Raw genomic sequence first — 19,374 nt, forward strand, 5'->3', positions numbered from 1 at the left:
TTAAATAAATAGACAGAAGTTTGAACCTTGTGAAGTTCAAAAAGGCTAACTACAAGGCCCTGCATCTGGGTCAAGACAATGCCCAGTTCAACAGACTGATGGATGGAAGGATTTGGCAGCTCTGCAGAGAAGGACTTGGGGAGGAAAAGTTCATAATGAGCTGGCAACGTGCTCCTGCAGCTCAGAAAACAAATCATATCTTGGGCTGCTTAAGAAGCACCATGGCCAGAAGGGTGAGGGAGGGGATGCTGCCTCCTGATCTTTGGTGAGATCCCATGTAGAGAGCTGTGTCCACCTCTGGAGTTCTCAGCACAAGGAGGACATGGAACTGTTAAGCTGGGTCAGAGGAGAGTCATGAAAAGAGCAGGAGTGCTGGAATAATTCTCCCATGAAGAAAGGGTGAGAGCTGGCCTTGCTGTTCAGTCTGGAAAAGGCTCTGGGAACACCTCTCACAGCCCTTCAATACATAAAGAGAGCTCATAAGGAAAGCTGAGAAAGACTTTTTATCATGGCTCCTAGTGACAGGACAGGGGGCAAGAGATATAAATTGAAAGAGGGTAAATTTAGATATGTTATAATGGAAAAATATTTTTTACAGTAGGCTGGTGAGACACTGGAACAGATTGTCCAGAGAAGCTGGGGATGCCTTGTCATTGCAAATGTTCAAGGTCAGGTTGTACTGGGCTTTGAGCAATCTGATGTAGTGAAAGTTGTCCCTTTCTGTTGCAAAGGGGGCTGGAACTAGATGAAGGTCCCTACTAACCCAAACCCTTCTGTGATGCTATGGAATTTATCAACTTCAAAGTCATCATTAATTCATGTGTATTAGTGAAATTCTAAAAAAAAGGAAGGCATTTTCCACAGCATCAATACTGCACCTGTCATAACATTTGCCATGTATCAATGACTTTGCATATGCATCCAGGGACCTCACTGGGTCCTCCTTCCTGTAGCCCTGCTCCTCGTCATCCAATGTCACAAAAAATGCTGCTTTCTCAACAGCATCCAAGGACTGCTTGTTCTTTCCACGGCTAAAATAAGCCTGACGAGCCTTAGCCCATGGTACTCTGTAAAAAAAAAAAAAAAAAAATTGGTTTATAGCCACATTACATACATTTGTCAATGTCTGATTACCTTTAAAATCACTATGAGCCATTCCTCCTACTTCTGTGGAATTTGACACAACTACTTTCTTTGCATTTAAACTGAGAGAGCTGTGAAAAGCTCTGACAATACTTGTACAGTGGAATCCTAGGAACCCATTCAACTCATCATGCAAAACTTCATCCTCAGAAATTCAACATTTCTGCACACGCAATACCTACAGCATAGATCATCTTCACTTAAAACTGAACAACAGAAAGTGTCTATTATAAGGAAGGAGACAACAGTAAAAATAATTATGTGCATATAGGATTGCCACTGCAAAATTTTTTTAACCCCACACAATTACAAGTGACTGAAGCACTGTTACACATCATCAATATACAAAATCAGTGACCAAGGTATAAACAACTGATTGCAGACTATTAAAAAAATCTAAAGCCAATATTCAATGATTATGTTATGCAATGATTTCTAAATACTAAACTTATTTAAAAAGTAATAACCACCATACCTATCTCCTGCAGTAAGAGCTGCAAGTTTCTCTTCACCTGGCTGAGGTTCTGAATCATCCTCAAGAATTCTCTGTATCTGCTGTTCAATTTCTCGGGGTCTCAACAATCTGCCATCATGGTACAGCCACACCTTGAAGTAACGGCCCTTGTGGTACACAACAATGTGTTTGCTGTCTTTCACGTGCTGGAGAGTATCTAGAATTGCAATCACTCAGGTGAACACAAAGCTGAAGTCCCAAAACACAAATGCACTAAATAACATCAGATGCCTATTGCATGCACTACAAGTTATTTCAGCACTCCATGGTATTTCATCACAAAGATGCCCACATGAAACAGTCAAATACCCAGATGTGACAATCATTTCCATATATAGCATCACCACTTTCCACACTGCAGGCCACTATGAAGCAACTAAATCTGTATTTCTGTATCTGAAAAACGAGCACTAGTCGTGTAGCCTGGTGAAGCAGTCAGCAAAGAACATGCTAGATGAGTATCAGGAAAGGTATTTTTAAATCATTTGCACTCAGGTCCTAGACAACTCATGCAGAGTCTTAAGAAACTCAGAATTTATGCCATCAGCTTTTGTTTACATTTGTCTTGGCAGATGCAGAGTGAATATTCCATACATGGCCAAAATGTGTAATGTTATGTGAAGCAGAAAACTAGGCCACATTTTTTCCCTCATTTTACTATCTACTTGGCCTAACTGGGATAATCCTTAATTTAGTCATGAAGACATTGTATCAAACCACAGGTGAATTTGGTCACTCCATAGCATGTTTTGTCAAAAATCAGGACTGTTTAAAAACAGCTCAAGGGACAGGATACAATGTTTATCAAGATTTTATCACCAATTAATAGGAAAACAATTTTTTTCCTTTTTTTTCTTTAGGAATGTAATGTACATAAAGCAATTGAAATCATGGGACAAGGAGTCAAGCTGCTCATGAGAACGTGTGAAAAATGTTTTTGGAACTCACTCAGACATATACAGAATGACACAATTGTTTTTCCTTTAGGAAAACCAGAAACAAAGCAAAATGGAAAAAGTGTAACAGGAAATGTGAAAAGCCTAGGAGAAAAATACAATAATTATAGTATTGACTGTAGTTTAATTTGAAAGACTTTAAACAGGAGAAACTGAGGAGAACCACTAAGATATACAGGATGTATTTTAATCAGGTGCTAGTTAGAATGAGCCACTTCTACACTTCTGTTCAAAACTCATTTTAGACTGAAAGAAAACTAATGCTAAATGCAAACTGTTTATACCTTATTAAAGGTATAAAACCACTTAAAACCACTCATTTAATTTAAGTAAAGGAGAAAAACCCCTTTTATTTTATTGAAAACAGGGAAGGGGCAAGGGCTGCACTCTCAGTACTTGAAGCATTGCAGCATTCTAAATAATAGCAGCTCATAGACTAAAGCTGTCCAAAAGAGATTTAAAACCTGCTTGTCTGTTTAAGCTACTGGTTATGACACGGAGTAATGACACCAGGGATGTCCTTTCCTTCAGTTTGCAGATAAAAGTCTCTGAGGCATAGCTTGAAAAAAAATTCCTCAACAATCTAGCAAAGGCCAGCAGCAGAAGTGAAAGCAAAGTGCTTATCTGACACATGCACCTACTGCTTTATCCACCATCCAATGCCACTTCTCCCCCTTATCCAACCTCTTACAGCAAATGCCAGCCTCCAGCAGGGAAGAGGGGACAGATCCCTGCATCTGTCTAGAAACTCTTTGCTTAGAATTCTGTAGTTGAGTGGGAGTAACAAGTCTGAAGGCAGTGTGAAACATTAGAGTGAGTTACAGGTCTCACAGAAAGCAAAAAGAAACACATCCTGTCTTCACGTGGCAGCCCACTCGTGCATTCCCAACGGAGGTGACTAAACAATAACTCCTGCTTGTGTTTCACTGTGGTGCTGCCACAATGATGCACTGTTGGGTAAACAGGTGAAAGCAGCTCTTAGAGGCTCTTCAGCATATGACATGATCAGAGAAACCTAGATAAAGCTTCAGCTTTTGTAGAAAAACACACCAGCACAAGTCTCCACTAAAATCAGCTGTGAAGCTCTCAAAGAGAAAGGAAATGAATGGCAATGTTTTCCTCCACCTGCTGATTCCAAATGGTAAGTTCTTCTAGATCCAATCTGACTCCACTTACAGTGTCAAAACTTAGGAAAAACAATAAAAGGCAACAAAAAAAAAATGTCACTTTTAATGTTAAGACCTCAAAAATCATCTTGATCTTGGAACAATAAAAGTAAAGATTATTTATAAATTCAAAAACTGGACAGACAATATTATCTTGAAGTTGGTTTTTTAATTTAAGTAAAGGAGAAAAACCACTAAAAAAGCTTCAAATTCTCCCTAAAATGAAAAACATTTAGGAACTCTACAGCAAACCATTACAACCTCAGTCTTGGAACACAGTATTGATGTACACTTGTGCCAGAGTTAGATCTTTATCTGCAAAACCAGATTTTTAGTAGAAAAGACACCAAGCCCTGAATTCCATCAAGATGCTCATTCTCCTTGGCTGGCCTTGCTTACCTGATTCCTCTCCCGGGATACGGGAAGTATTAAACATCCTTTCCCACTGAGCTGAGCAGAGTGGGACAGTGGATCCCATCAAAAGGATCTGTGAAGCAAATGTACATTAAAATGTCATTTTGCATTTACAATCAGAAAATTTAATAAAAGTAAAGGAAAAACCCCAAGATCTTGTTAAGCAAAGGCTTAAGAAGAGTAAGATTTATAATACATTAATGCAGTGTTGAGTTTTTTTTCCTCCCTGTTCATGGTCTTTCCTTAAACTACACATGGAATATTCCATGGACATTCCAGAACCATTATTTTTTCCCCTTTTACCAAAAACTCACCCTCCATGAGGGAAGAGTGAAGCTAGCTAGCACCTGAAATCCAAAGACTTCTCCATGGGTGGTCTGGATGCAAAACCTAACACATGCAGCATGCATTACCCTTTAATTCATTCTTTTAAGCTATTTATGGCTGTGTAGGAACAAAAGTTCACATTTCTCAGACTTGTAGTTCCATACAATTAATCACATCCCTTCAATGATCTTGGAAAAAACTACGTAATTGTTTCCACAGTCTTGGTTTACTACAATACACAGCCACTGGATAGTAGAGAAACTCAAATGGGATTTGCCTATCTTTGCTACCTAGAAATTAGTGCAACACAGGATGTTATCATCATATTAAGCTGGCCCAATCTTGGTGCAAAGTGGCCTCCAGACCTTTATCCCAACCATGCTGTATCCATGCAATTCTGTATTTTTGACAGTTGCTAGTTTCTGCCCATGTGCAATTCAAGTGATAGCCAAGATGATTTGGACCATAAGAATTTGTAACAATAAGACATTCCTCTCCTCTCCCATTCTGAAAGCTGGTCAGCTTCTCACAGGTTGTGCTGGAAAAAGACCAAAAGCCATTTAAACTGATATACATACTGGCTTGATTTCTTGTCTGTCCAGTTTTTTCCGATAGAGCAGGATGGCATGGATAACATTACCAGCTCTAGCTGCCTGCAGGGTTGTGGGATATAAAGAAAGGAAGTCCTGTAAAGCAGATAAGAATCATAAGTTAATGATTACCAGGCTACATTAAAAAAAACCCAAATCTTATAGCACTTCTTATCCATGTACTTGAATGTTTATTCTGGACAATGTAGAAAAGGCTTTAAAATTTATGAAATGCACAAGTGCAGTGAGCTGATGAAACTCTTCTTCAGCAGTTACAATCTCCTTAAACATTATTAATCATTCGAGTAGAAAAGACCGTGCTACATAAAACTTGATCCAAGACCATCATATTTCTTTCTTCCTTTTTATTTTCAATCTTTTACAGTTTTTCTTCTGGTACGTACATTTGCTAGCGTGAGCACACGCCTCCTTCAGCTGTGTTACCCATGAAGTTTTACATGGAGCTTTTGGAAGATTTCTCTTTACAGTAAGGACAAAACTGCTGAAGTGATTACTGCACGAGTTTGCCAAAGTGGCAGCTGTGCTAGGGCTGTTGAGATAGGTGCATGTGTCACATACTTAAGTATGTGAGGTACTTGAAGGTACCTGAAGACACTGGCTGCAGGTTATCCCAGAAGAAAGAAAAAACAAAGATTACATCCTCAGTGGCAACAGATTTCTAAGCAGAAAGACAGCATGAAGTAAGATGCCTGCCAGAAATGTTACAGTTTCTATACAACACAAGGTGCTTATAGGATTTACCTACCATTGCAAAATAGTTGCTGTTAACCATGATTGGTCCACGTCCTCTAAGGTAGATATATTCCTCCCACCAATCGCTAACCTGCAGCAGGAAGGAGAAACAGAAGCAGTAAAATCTCATCATTTTCACAGTTTATGTCTTCTATGCTGATGGCTCCACAAGACAACAGTCCATCCAGGAGTGGGAAGGAAACTGCTAGCACTTGAAAAGACAATAATCCCCACCCTGCTGATTTCTATCAGACTTCAGGGGAAACAGGGAAAAAAAGAGTGAGAAAACTAAATCAAATTCAGCTATATCTCTCTGATAAGGTTTCAAAGAAGTCATGCTCTCCACATAATATTTAAAATGTATCAGATCTCCTGAATGCTTTACAGCTTTTGCTAGGACAGATTAGACTACCTGGGTACAAGTATGTCAGATAATATATGAAGAAGGAAAACATTACAGTTCTTACTATGATGTTGAGGGCTGATTTTTTTTTTTTTTTTTTTTTTTTTTTTTTTTTTTTTTTTGGTAAGGAAAAAAAAAGAAAAAAGAAAAGATAGCTCAACAACTCAATTGATACAGTTCTTTATTTTTCTTATATATGCCTCAGCTGCTCTATGTTAAAAAATTGTTCTAAATCCTTCTTCTAAACTACCTGGGTAGGCAGGCCCATTATTAAGGTATCAAGCTCAACAAGCAAATAAACAAACCCCAAAAGCAATCCTAACAGCAAAATTCTCCAGAATAACAAAAAACAAGATAAGGATTCATTTTTTCGAGTTTCATTCACGTTGGCTCACCATACTGTTCACCAAATTACACAAATTATTTACAGGAAAAGTCACATGTACTTTAAAAGCAGTTTCAACTTCCTTCTTTTACATTTAAGAAATAATGCAGTTTAAGCCAAAAAGAGCAACAGGGAACAAATAACTTAATTTGTACAACTGAGCCTCCTATTTATCTACTTACATAATTGGTGGCCCACCAGGATTTTAGCTTCAAATACCACTGAAGCCTTGGTCCCAAATTAAAAGCAAAATCTTTGGCAAGACCCTCCATTCTCTTGAACTTTTCATCATCCATAAGGGGTCGAACTGACTCCAGATACTAGAACAGAAGAAAAGAATTAACATCAGTACAGGAACTAATACACAGCTTCTCACCATTCCAAAATAAAGCACTTTAACAGTAAATAAAGATTATCCAGTCTCAACCCATAAGGCTGCAAATACCATGTTTTTGAAATAAGAGTATATGCTCTTCTAAATGCCTGCTGCAAACTTCAAAAAATAAAATACTTTTTCAGACGTTTCTAAGCAAAACACAAGTGGAGGAGGTAACTTTTCTAAATATTTTCCACGCCAAAGGGTAAGGCATGCTGCTTCTTCAGTAGCAGACAGATTTTTTTTTTTCTCCTCTAAAAATCAAACCTTCAGTTTCTGTGACATACTGGCATATTTACCCACTTTGCCACAAGATTTTGTGTTATAACACACACACTTAACACTGTACAACTGGGGAAGATAACAAAAGTGTGCTTCAAACACCCTGGAAATCACACTTGTGGCACAGCCTTACAACAGGCATCAAGTCATCCAGGGTGAATCACACTGGCTTCAAACTGTCACCAGTTTCCCTGGTTTGTCACAGCCTTTATTTCCATTTCCATGCAGAAGTTTGAATCTATTACACCGTATTAATACCACTATGCAGTTTTTCATGAGGCATGGCAAAAACACCCCAAAAGGCATCTAGGTATGGGTTCTGTGTCACTGAAGAGAATAAACTGGTGAATGTACATACCCTATTAACTGTGTCTTTAACAGCTGGAACTGGCAATCGTGGTAAAGATGTCTGGAAACTGTACAACATGGGTTTGCGCCCTGAGAAAAGTTTTACAAGGGTCTGGAGGAAAGCAAAAACAAAATACACACACACACACACCAAATTATTAGGTTCAATGGAAGAAAAATAACAGAGTAAATGTGTAAAGTAACTCACAGTCCTTTTCACTGGTAAATTACACTGCACTAGATTTAGGAAGCTACCCCATTTATCAGGGTTTCACGTGTAAAAAAAAATGCCTTGACAGAAACTAACTTCCCAAAGGTTAAACAACATGGCAGTGGAAGAGCAAGATAGGCATGGTCATTCCTGACTTCCCAGTTATCATCCAGTCACAGACAATATTGCTGCTCATGCAGGGTACACCTTGATCTCAATATAAATACAGTTACTTAGCACTTCTTCTCTTCATACATTCCCCTCTGGAAAGATTAAAAAACTCACGTCTACCACGCGACCTTTTACTGTATTACACAGTAGATACCAGAAACATACCTAAATTGTGCTTCAAAGCACAATCATTATCAAGCCTGTGACTCAGCTAAGGTTTCTAGATAACTACAGTGATCTTTAAAAATAATAATTATGCTTTTGTACCGTGGTTTCATGTTTTCCAAAGTCACAGCTCAGCATCAGTAACAGGATCGATGTTACAGGGAGTTAATTCAAGCATGAATCAATCTCAGGTAGTCTACTGCATGATTTGAACACACCAAATTGTGCAAGCATGCCAGTGTTACACCCAGTGCCTGTGTTACAAAAAAACCCCCCAGCAATGAAACAAAAAAGCCAGAGAGAACTCAGCTTCAGATATTGCAGAATCTCCTGTGCTCCCCAGGAGAGTGAAAACAGAAGCAGCTTTTCTGTCCAGCACTGCTTTCAGTTGCAGCACACACTAAGCTGAAATTCTAGACCATGCAACTTCCAGGGTACTCATGAAAGGATTTTGACACTGCCACCCTACATCAGCATGAAAGTCAAGTGAAGGGACTTGATTTTCCAACAACCCAGTGGAACTTTTACTGTCAAAGTGTAATCTTGGTCCAATACACAGGACAGTATATATAAGCCAGCAGACAAGACAGAATAAAACAGAGGATGCCATTTCACTACTAAATTCTGAAAACTTCTCCTAACAAAACTGTTGGAATGTAGAGCTTTTCCTCCCTCTCATCTTCCTGGGTCAGCACAGCTGGAGGAGACAATTTTAGGCAGCACAAAACAACTAACAATTGCAGAGTATTACCAGCAACAGAGACCTCCCTGCAAATGGATCTGTATCACAGCCATCAGCTGTACATGGGATGCACCACAGTGGTCTGCCAATCATATCCAGTTGTGCCTCAGGACAAGATAATTTTGGAAACATGTGGGAAAGAGAAAGCTCAGCTTTTCAGCTGGGAATCTAATTTCATACTTGGAGACAATTTTATTCCAAAACTCTTAAGCCAGAAAAGGCTAAAATTATTTTGAGAGAGCACCTGCTCAACTGACAAAACCCAGCAAACACATTTCACAGTACTTATCTCTAAAATAAACTTGTAATAGCGAATTTATAATAGCTTGAGAACAATAAAGTGCTCTGACAGACATATCATCATTACATCACTGACTTCATATGCAGACACAGAAAATAATGTCATTCTAACATATGTTTCATCTCTTCACATACAATTACCACTTCTTCATTTGTTTTTTAAAATGGCAACTAATATCTGGATTTTCCCCTAACACTGATAAAGGAAATTTGATTTTACAAGGTGAAATATGCTGATTAGAAGTGCTACCAGACTTCCAACTGGTCTGAAAAATCACTTTGTATTGTGACTGAAATTAGAGTTCAGGTTTTTGATCTGCATGATCATTGGAAGAGAAAACAGTATTATAAAAATTGATAAAGTTAGGGTAGTTGGAGCTGTTTCACTAGTTTTGCTGGGTCTAGTTAAATAGCCCTTCATAGTAGGTATAGATGAGACACTGTTGGGCATACACCTTCAGTGCTCTGCACTTTTAAACACATACAATCAACAACAAAATACATATGCGACATATATGGTAGACAAAGATTGATAAATACAATATGCACCAAAGCATGGTAAGTAGCATTACAGTTCATACTGTTTTAAGCTTGATAAGGCAATATTAAGAGCTTTGAAAAATTCATCTGGTAGGACATGCTGAAAACCAAGGCAGCTACAGCTCCAAGCAATTGACAAAAGCCTTACCATTCAGAGCCTCTGGACTGTACCAGTTTGGGTCATGAGGCTGCTACTGCTTCCAGAAGAAACCATCAATTAGAAATTTCACTTGTACCAGACAAACATTAAACTCTGTTTTAGTGAACACCCTTCTGGATACCTATCCTTGAATAGCTCCCATAGTAAATCATGACCTGTGCTTAATTTAACACACATCTGTTAATTTTTGAGGCTGCAGAGACTAATTTTATCACAGTTCAGAAACTGAGCTATTCCTACCACAACACAGGCAAAAGTGAGTTGAAATAACCCAGTCCAAGTAGCAAAACCTCACTTCATCTCTTGTAGCACCGACATCTACGTTTCCTCACTTTATACCTATCATATCCTTTAGGAATCCTTTTCCAAAGCACCACAACAATCAATCCACAGGAGACATACCACTCTCACCTTATCTGAAAACTGCCTAACATGCTACCTACACGTTATGCTTCTTCCCTAACTCATTTTGGAGACATGCCAATAAATCAGTTGAAAGGACACTCAGTACTATTTCCTTCAAGCATAAGAATAATTTTATAATGGATGACCAGAAATCCTAACATTACAACAAAGAATTAGGGGAGCACTTTCCGTGAGGACAAGGTTCTTTGGTGCTGCAGCTGAAGATCTTTAACTGCACTTGCACAGAGAGAAAAAGCAGGTACTGAGTCACAGAGCCCCAAGGTGTTGGACAACTTAAAAGTTTCTCTTGAAGTGTTTACTCTTCCTTTTAAAAGGCCACGATGAAGAGTTTCATTACAGCATTAGAAGGGTGACAGCAGAAGTACCTACCTAACATCCTCCTGTCCCATGACACAAAAACCACAAGAAAAAAATAAAACTACAAAATTTTCCTTTAAGGCTTTGAATACTGATCAGTTAGAAGTTAAGATGCAATGAAACCAACATATCCTTACCATCCAAAACTTGGTGCCAGCACTAAGCTTGCCATGTTCAGAGAACATCCAGCCATGGTAGGAGAGCAGCATTTTCAGGGAGTAGCGCATTGTGACGATAAGGGCAACCCAAAGCCCTGTGCCAAAGAGTACTCCACTCACAATGTTCTGTGTTTGGTTTGACATATAGCCACTATTTAAAACAAAAGCCAGCATGTGCCAGTTAGTGTCCATTTAAGTTCCAAAGAGAAGCTGGAATTGCAAACATAAGTCTTATAGTAGTACAGACAGGCCTTACACAAGGCTTTGTGCCTGCTTACCCTGCTTTCATAAATTCCCTTCCAAAGACCTCTTCATGCAGCAACATCAAAGGCCACAAAAGTTCCCAAATGTGCCTCCCAAATACCCAGAACTGTGCAGCAATACTGGTACAGCCTCCCTATTTCATACCCTCATACAGCCATTTATTTGGTTTATGGGGTCACAAATATACTGTTCCAAAACTGATACATTTTAACAGGAATAGCTCTAAGAGCAGCTACAAACAAAACTGATTTCCCTTTAGAGAAACATTAACATTTCAGTCTACTTACGTTGTATCAAGTGTTCGGTTGATCTTGGCTATTATTCCTAAGGAAGGATCAATTTTAGCATACATGGTTGACATCACCCCCACAACTACAATGAGCCAGCTAGATGGGCTAGCAGGGTAAACACCGGTGATAATTCCGTTCTGGAAAGAAAAGCCTTCACATAATTTTTTCATACCAAAGTGACTGACTTCATATTACCATGGAAAGAAACAAAAGTCAACATATTGAAGTCATTTAGTTATAAACAAGCAGTTAAGATTATCCAAGGTTTTCTTACATTAGATTATCTAAGCAGGAGGGAACGGATTTACTTAAGTTTGATTACTACAGAAAATGTAACAATGATATCAACAACAAAAGGAACTTTTACATTCTCTTGTAGACACCACTGATCCTGCTAGAAATCTTACTAAAAATAGTGAAACTAACAACTCTAAAACAAATGACACTTCAATAATTTCAACTTACACTGAGTTAGACCCTCCTACATGAATACATGGCAAAAATATCCTACCAAGCAAGACACTGAGAACCAGAATTAACTGTTTAAATGCAATTTAAACAGTTCTTCTATTGGCTTTATAAGAAAATTTTAGTAAGATTTTTGTTAATATGTTTATGTTTTTGAAAGAGATGTTGAAGATAACCTGTAGTTTATGTAGATTGCTACTAATGAAACAAGATAGTTACAATTATAATCCCATGAACAAAACAATCTTTATCAAATACGTCATCAGAAATAATACTATTTAGTTATAATAAAGAGTGCCTTGTGCCTCTAAGACATATGACACTAAAGATCACAACTAGTTGTACTCTTGACTTCTGCTAAAAGATTACATTATTATGTGGTGCATCAGGAAGAGAATGAAGTCACTTAATTTCTACACCTGCTTCATCTGGCTTCCACAGAATAAATAAAAAATGTGTACCCTTTCAGTCTTTACAGTCTCACCCTGTGCCACCTTCTTCAGCACCCCCTGGCTTATATAAAACCCCCCAAGTCTTTCACAGTGAGGAACCTTATTTACCATAAAGGAAAAAAAAAAAATCAGTTTTTCATAAAAGAGCTTCAATAAATTCATAAATCATTAGATAACCCAGAAGCTTGGACTGGACTAGTTTAGCATACCTTGAATCTGATGAACTTCTTCTTCCATGAGTAGACACCGGACAGGTAAATCTGTTTGAGTGCCTCATGGCTCATCCGCAGGTCAATCCCATCTGGAGTTACTGTAAACTGAAAAGCTACTGCCTGGTGAGCTTCTGCCATCTTCAGAGAGAGATCTGTCAAAAAACAAAGTTTAGGAAGAGCATTTCCTTCTTGTTCAGAGGAACTAGGACCTAGTCCACCTCTAGCAAGATATGGCAAATCTTTGCCATCATTTTGGCAAAGATTTCCAAGTATGAGAAATTTATATCCAGTACTTGCCTTTTCCTTACAGGCTCTGCTTGCACTTCAGTCTGGGTGTCCTGAAGGTTAATTTAAGGCACGTCTTTTAACCAAAACAGCTGCAAGTGGAAACAAAACATTTGTGAAACTCAGGCATTTGGGAAGCATCACAATGGCTGTGTATCACCTATACACACAATACATAAAAAAATCAGAGCAGGATAGAAAGTGAAAGCCAAAACATTCAGAAAAAGTGTATCACAGGTACAGAGCATCTTACATTTCAAAGAATATTTAGAAAATGTTTTATTTGAAACAAAAGGTATATAAAATTTTGACCTCAGCTAGAAAAACAAAGCTGCTTCTGGCCATATCTTCTCCCAAAATCTTTTTCATATCCTAATTTCAATATGATTACTCAAAACAATAAGAGACTATAGTCCCTGTGGCTCTGTGCTGTGACTGGCAAATAACTGCAAAAATCAAAATTATGCAGAGTTGAGGAAATCAAATCACAACTGCCAGAAAAATTACCTCCCCAAAGAAATCTGAAACTATGATGAAATTTCATGGAATTACAGCTCAGCTTAACTGCTCAAACAAATATCAACAACCGTGCCAATATAGACAGAACAGCCACAAAAGACTCAAATTGAAACCACTGGAAGCTGAAACAGAAATGTAAACTCAATGCAGCCCCAAAAATGCCACCATGTGCCTGAGAGTGTCGTGCAAACACGTCCTGAATTCTGTCAGGCCTGGGGCTGCAACCACTCCCAGTGCTCAACCATCCTCTGGGTGAAAAACCTTCTCCCAATATCTAGCCTAAACTTCCCCAACACAGCTTCAGGCCATTCCCTCGGGTTCTATCACTGGTCACCAGAGAGAAAAGACCTGTCCCTGCCTCTCCTCTTTCCCTCACAAGGAAGTTGTAACTGCAGTAAGGATTTCCCTCAGTCCCCTCTTCTCCAGGCTCAGCAGAGAGAGTGATCTCACCTGCTCCTTGTACCCTCCCTCCCCTCTACACCCTTCACCATCCTCATGGCCCTCCTTTGGACACTCTCTAATAGCTTTATGTCATATTTTATACTGTGGCACCCAGAGCTGCCCCCAGCAGTCGAGGTGAGGCTGCCCCAGTGCAGAGCAGAGGGGACAGTCCCCTCCCTTGCCTGGCTGGTGATGCTGTCCCTGATGCCCCCAGGACAGGGCTGGCCCTCCTGGCTGCCAGGGCCCTGCTGAGTCAGATCCAGCTTCCCATAAACAGGGACCCCAGGGCCCTTTCCTGTGGCACTGCTCTACAGCCTCTCAGTTCCTGATCTATACACACGACCTGGGTTGCCCCAACACAAATGCAGAATCTGGCATTGTCCTTGTTAAACTTGTGGGTAATTCCATAGCTTTCCTTAGTCCCTGTAACTAGCATTTATACATAAAAACCCTGGAAGTTACCCCTACTAATTACTGATTCAGACAAATGTTTTTTGAGCACTTACAATTAGAAAGTAGATTTTTGCAGACAGACTCTATGTATAATATTGAAATGGTCAAAACTATGTATTCCTGAGGACACCATCATGATTCCAAAGTGAGTCTCTTGTCTTTATTAACTTACCAAAACTTTCATGCATAGCTCCAAAACCAATATCCTCCTAGAAGTATGACTAAATAGTAGTGGAATTTATTGCCCTATCTGTAGGTCAGGATTCAAGGGCAAGTTTTAGATTGAGACTGGTACAAAACACATTTCCAATACCAAGTGTTTTAAGGTTGCACTGGCATTTCTATGTAAACAAAGTCATAAAAAGTACAACTACTTTACTCTTTTTAAATCCTGAGAGCCAAAACTCCCCTTTTGTTTGCAAACCTAAAGCTCATAATTAAATTCTGGTAGAGTGTCATGCCTGTGGAACAGCACATGAGGACTAACCAGTGCAATTTAGATGGGCATTTCAAAAGCAGTTCATTACCACCAGAGTGCTGCTCCTCTGGTCTGTAAATATTCTACTTAACCAAAGTCAACTGAAACACAAAGAACGGGTGCCAATGTGTATGAACAAACAGGCACTTGGAATGCAGCAATAACAGTAGGCTTAGGAAAAAATACACAATATAGGAAGAGAAGGAACACTCGGCAGAGATGAATGAGGAAAGTGCTGTTGCACATCATCTATTCAGGTTGCTGACCAACAGGCACGGATTCTTTGCAATATTTAACGTGCCTGTCCCTGGACCAGCCTTCAGTATCCACCTCTGCAATACAACTACTGCCACAGTGCCTAATATAATTCACAGATCTCACAAATCCATCTGAGCCACTGCTCAGGTTTGAGAAGCTGGGTGCTGGGTGAATGAAGGCACCTAAAGCCCACAGCATCCTAGAGATGGTATCCAATTGATTTATGTCTGTGTAGTGTCTGATTAGAATAACAAAGAAGAACAAATTAGAAGAACATAAACCAGCTTTGAACAGCAGTTTCAAAAGCTTTAACACAAGCCCTGTGTGCCGAGTAACAACTGCAACTTGTAGTACTTAATGACTGTGTCAGTAACAGCTACTTATATGGGCTCTGCTGCAGGCAAGTATGAGGAAGTCAAAGTCAGCTGTCCATTCATTCATTTAAACTGGTTATCACCAGCTGACAGGAGAGCAATAAAGCAGGGAGAGGAAGCAGCAATAGAGGGTATACCTGAACTCAACAGGGTTTGCAAAAGCTTTCCAAATTAAGAATCTATCATATGTTTAGTGGCTCTATTAAGAGTGGGATGATAGAAGTCCAACAAACACATAGAAAAGAGCTCAACTGTATTTGCATACAGAGAATCAGGCACCTGGATTTGTCTCAAGAAGGGCCAACAGGCTCTGCTCAGTTCACTCAGGGAATTTTGTATTTTGGAATGCCAGTGTCTTAAGTACGAGATCAGCTAGTTTCCCCTACCCTTCAACTCCACTGTGACTTCTCAGCCTAGAAATTTTTAATTAACCTCCTCTTTGTTTCTGAATGGAAAGAATTTCAGGAACCCTTTCATTTCAAAGCACATGCTTTTTTTTACTGCCCAAGGCAGAAAAATATTCTAAATAGCGTCAAGCATTAACACTCAACCTGACACTCTAATGTCTTTTTATATTCTTTTCCTTTACTTAAAAAAACCATAAGCCTTTAAAACCGCCCTGAATGATGATGGCGGAACACCAAAGGCTTCCCGAAGCGCGCCTCCCCGCACCCTTGTTTTCCTCCTGGAAGGCCAAGTTAATCCCGAGCCGCCGCGCACTTCCCCTCGCCGCATTCCTGCGCTGCCACGTGCTCGCCAGCGAACTGGGGGAAAGGGCACGGGCGGAGCCTTGGACTTTTCAACTTGCCTTGCCACGGCTGCCGAGGCAGCGCCCACACCGAGCACCCGGGCCAGCGCGGCAACCAGAGCGTCTTCTCGCCGCGGGCACTCGGGGCTGCAGCGGATTTCTGCACGGCACAGGATAATTAACCTCGCTCCCAACAGAGAGCCGTAAACAACAGCTTTGGACTTTTCCTAGCAGCTTGGCAGAGTCTTACTCAAAGGGGGAAAAAAAAACCCCTTTGAGTAACAACCCCCCCCCCCCCCCACCAGCACAATAATTTCTACAACTCATCTGAAATTGCTATTTTCGTTCCTTTCGGTGTTCTCTTATAATATTAACATACCTTAAAACAGACTTGCCCCTTAAAATTTGGTTTATTGATTCTTTGTTTTTTTTTTCCTTTTATTTAAAGAAGAAAGCTGCCTGTTCCTTGCTCTTATCTGGCTTTATTTAAATTCAAACATGCTGTAACAGTGGCAGATGTTTCTCCTCTTCCTCTTTCATACCTCTGCTTGAGCCAAAGCAAACTAAGCACAATTTTTTTCCTCATTGTTATAAACAAGCACTGCAAAGCTGGATGTCGCTTTTAAGTCAAGAAAACACATTACACACTAGAAAGCTTACGTGCTGATGGTCTGCAAAACTATGCAGCTACATCTGCTATGCAAAAAGCATCCTCACGCTGTTATTTCTGCAGTTTCAGGACATTTACACCACAAAGACTGAGGTTTAACTCACAGACCTAATGATTTCAGGCTGCAGACACTCAACAGTCAGTGTTGGGACTCGTATGTTGCTACAATCACAGGAGGAGAGAAGGGCTTCAGCTCTGGAAAATCTGAGGCTAGGAGAGGTCCTATGTGCAGGATGCTTCCATTGAAGTCAGGCATGCAAGAAGTTACCAGTGGCTGGCAATGTCTCTCTGAAGCACAGCTAAAGAGCTGCCATGTGCACTTTAAAATAGCAGCAAGCCATGATGCAAAAGCTAATTGCATTACAGCACACTGCACAAAACAAGGTAGTAATTCTTAAAGCAGTTACTCCTGAAAACGCTACTGAGCATGAATCTTTTCTATCTTTCTGTGGATTTCATACACTTTACACGGATAAAGTGACAGTGCTAGAAAGAATAAAGTCACACCTATACCTCACAACAAATGCAAATCCTAGGCTTTAAGAGGATGTCACTTGCTTCCCATACATTGCTTGGCTCATGCAATTCACTTTTCCCCCATTTCCTCTTCCTCTTGAACAGAAAAACCCCTGTCCTTTCTCCTTGCCAGGATTCTAAACGTCTAACAGAAAGACACATATTACTTAAACCCAGTTTTCACATCAGTACTTCTTTTCCTGCAAAGAAAGTTAACAAATGCAGAGGAAAACTGAAGAGCCTCATTCACTTGATCCCAAAGAGCTTTGATGAAAGTCATGATTCTATGACTCTCACTTTCAGGTACATTGATAATTTAGCTTGAGTTTCTCCTCACAGGTCTCTGACACCTATTTATACATTAGCTTTAATATGCAGGGCATATGACTCTCAGTAACCAAACCAAGCTCACAAAACAATTCTCTCCAATTATTCTATTTGGATAATCAAAAATTGACATTTTTCCACAAAAAGCAATGGCTGCTGCATATAGTTTCTCTGAGAACATTGCTAAGTAGCACCACACACAGGTTTGATACTCTCAGAGCTCTCAGACAGACATCCTTGGCACCCAAGGCACAGAGTGCTCATAGATGGGGGGCAGACTTGCAGCATTACTTGTAGGTATGCTGGCAGTTCTGAAATCAGAATTACCTGTATCATGGCATTTCTGAATTCAAAATTACCCAGAAACCCTCATAACTTCAGGCAGGTACAAGGCACCACCAGTCAAGCAATGAGAAGCATTTTATGGCAAAGGCTTTTGTCATACAACAAAACTGACTCCTGCCAAATTCCTACTAGGCAAGTTTAGAAGTAAAAAAAAACAAACAAAAAAACAAACAACAAACCAACAACCCAGAACAAAACAAAAAGCCCAACAAACCACAACAGAAACTTGACCCTGAAGAATTCTTCAGTCATTTCTTACAACATCAAATTTTAGCTTGGCACTCTAGTTTCCAATAGAGGCTGGTGAGGAGAAAAGTGTGATACCACACTATTTAAAATTACATTGTTTAAGGAAGCTTTCAAGATGAGAAGTGGAGAGCAACATCAGATGAAAGTACATTGAACCCAGTTTTAATTAGTAAACATACCTAAAACTATATTAAAATTTCCATTTAAAGCTAGACACCTTGAATGAAGAATGGTTTTGGAAAACCAAGCCAAGTACCTTGAAGTCTTAGTCTGACCCAAAACCAGTTTATTTAAAAGAGAAAAGTGAGGGGGAGGGAATGTATTTCTATTAACATGCAAATCAGTAAGAGTTACTGTTTGAATGTTAAAAGCAGCCACAGAAAACCAGAAAATAATTCTGGAGCTCCCAAAAGTTCTTGTAAAAGACTTGAAGTCTGAAACCTCTTTAAATATTGAAAATATTGAAGAAATTTATCCCGTATTTTGCTGCCCACACAGCAGATCTCCCTTCAGGAGGTGAGCTTGCTACAGCTTTTAAAAGAAAATGGACACCCAAAAGATTTATTTTGCATGTTTAGTGATAATGCATTTTGACGCTTTAGGGTAGGCCACTGAATTTTAAGAGTCTGAGGACAGACTCAATGAAATTAAAGCCAGTATTTGAACATTTGAACAGCAGCACTGAGTTTGTGCTGAGACGGTGACCAAGTATTCTCTCTCAGTTGTGTAAGCCCTTACTATGGAAATTTGCATTTTCTATCTCCCAGAAAGCCAAAACTATGAATGTATTTTGTTTTTCACAGATCACTAAAGAACTTTGTATGCTCAAATCTGTTGATTTCATACCAGGCATTAAATCAAAAAAAGAGAATTCCAAACACTGAGATGTTTATCCAATCTCCTCATGCATTATTACAGGTTTCCCTTGGATTTCTGTTATTGATGGTCCTGTCAGTCCAAGCCTTCAGTACCACCTACACAAAGTATTCAGACGAAACTATGGCAGCTGACTTTGCCCAGACAGTGTGTTTGCAATGAAATTATACATAGTGAAGCACAACAAAGCGAGTGCCAACATCCTCAAATAACTTCCCTAGCCTGTTTGTTTATTTCCACACTTTGCCACCTGCTACAGTTT

The 19,374-nt window shown here is 39.5% G+C and overlaps 1 protein-coding gene across 2 annotated transcripts in view; it reads right to left on the reverse strand.

The window, feature by feature from the left end:
* Positions 1-19,374, reverse strand: part of CPT1A (carnitine palmitoyltransferase 1A) — a 38,726-nt gene that overhangs the window by 12,798 nt on the left and 6,554 nt on the right. For both annotated transcript variants that reach the window (XM_009102166.4, XM_018907801.3), the window contains exons 2-12: positions 12,871-12,950; positions 12,571-12,725; positions 11,439-11,578; positions 10,867-11,038; positions 7,668-7,769; positions 6,834-6,971; positions 5,877-5,954; positions 5,099-5,206; positions 4,179-4,266; positions 1,619-1,814; positions 879-1,067 (exon numbers count right to left, since the gene is read on the reverse strand). In XM_009102166.4, coding sequence (XP_009100414.1) covers positions 879-1,067; positions 1,619-1,814; positions 4,179-4,266; positions 5,099-5,206; positions 5,877-5,954; positions 6,834-6,971; positions 7,668-7,769; positions 10,867-11,038; positions 11,439-11,578; positions 12,571-12,711 — 1,352 coding nt within the window. In that variant the 5' untranslated portion in view covers positions 12,712-12,725; positions 12,871-12,950. The remainder of the gene's footprint in view (positions 1-878; positions 1,068-1,618; positions 1,815-4,178; positions 4,267-5,098; positions 5,207-5,876; positions 5,955-6,833; positions 6,972-7,667; positions 7,770-10,866; positions 11,039-11,438; positions 11,579-12,570; positions 12,726-12,870; positions 12,951-19,374) is intronic.

The sequence above is a fragment of the Serinus canaria genome, chromosome 5 (assembly GCF_022539315.1).
Source record: "Serinus canaria isolate serCan28SL12 chromosome 5, serCan2020, whole genome shotgun sequence".
Taxonomy (NCBI): Eukaryota; Metazoa; Chordata; class Aves; order Passeriformes; family Fringillidae; genus Serinus; species Serinus canaria.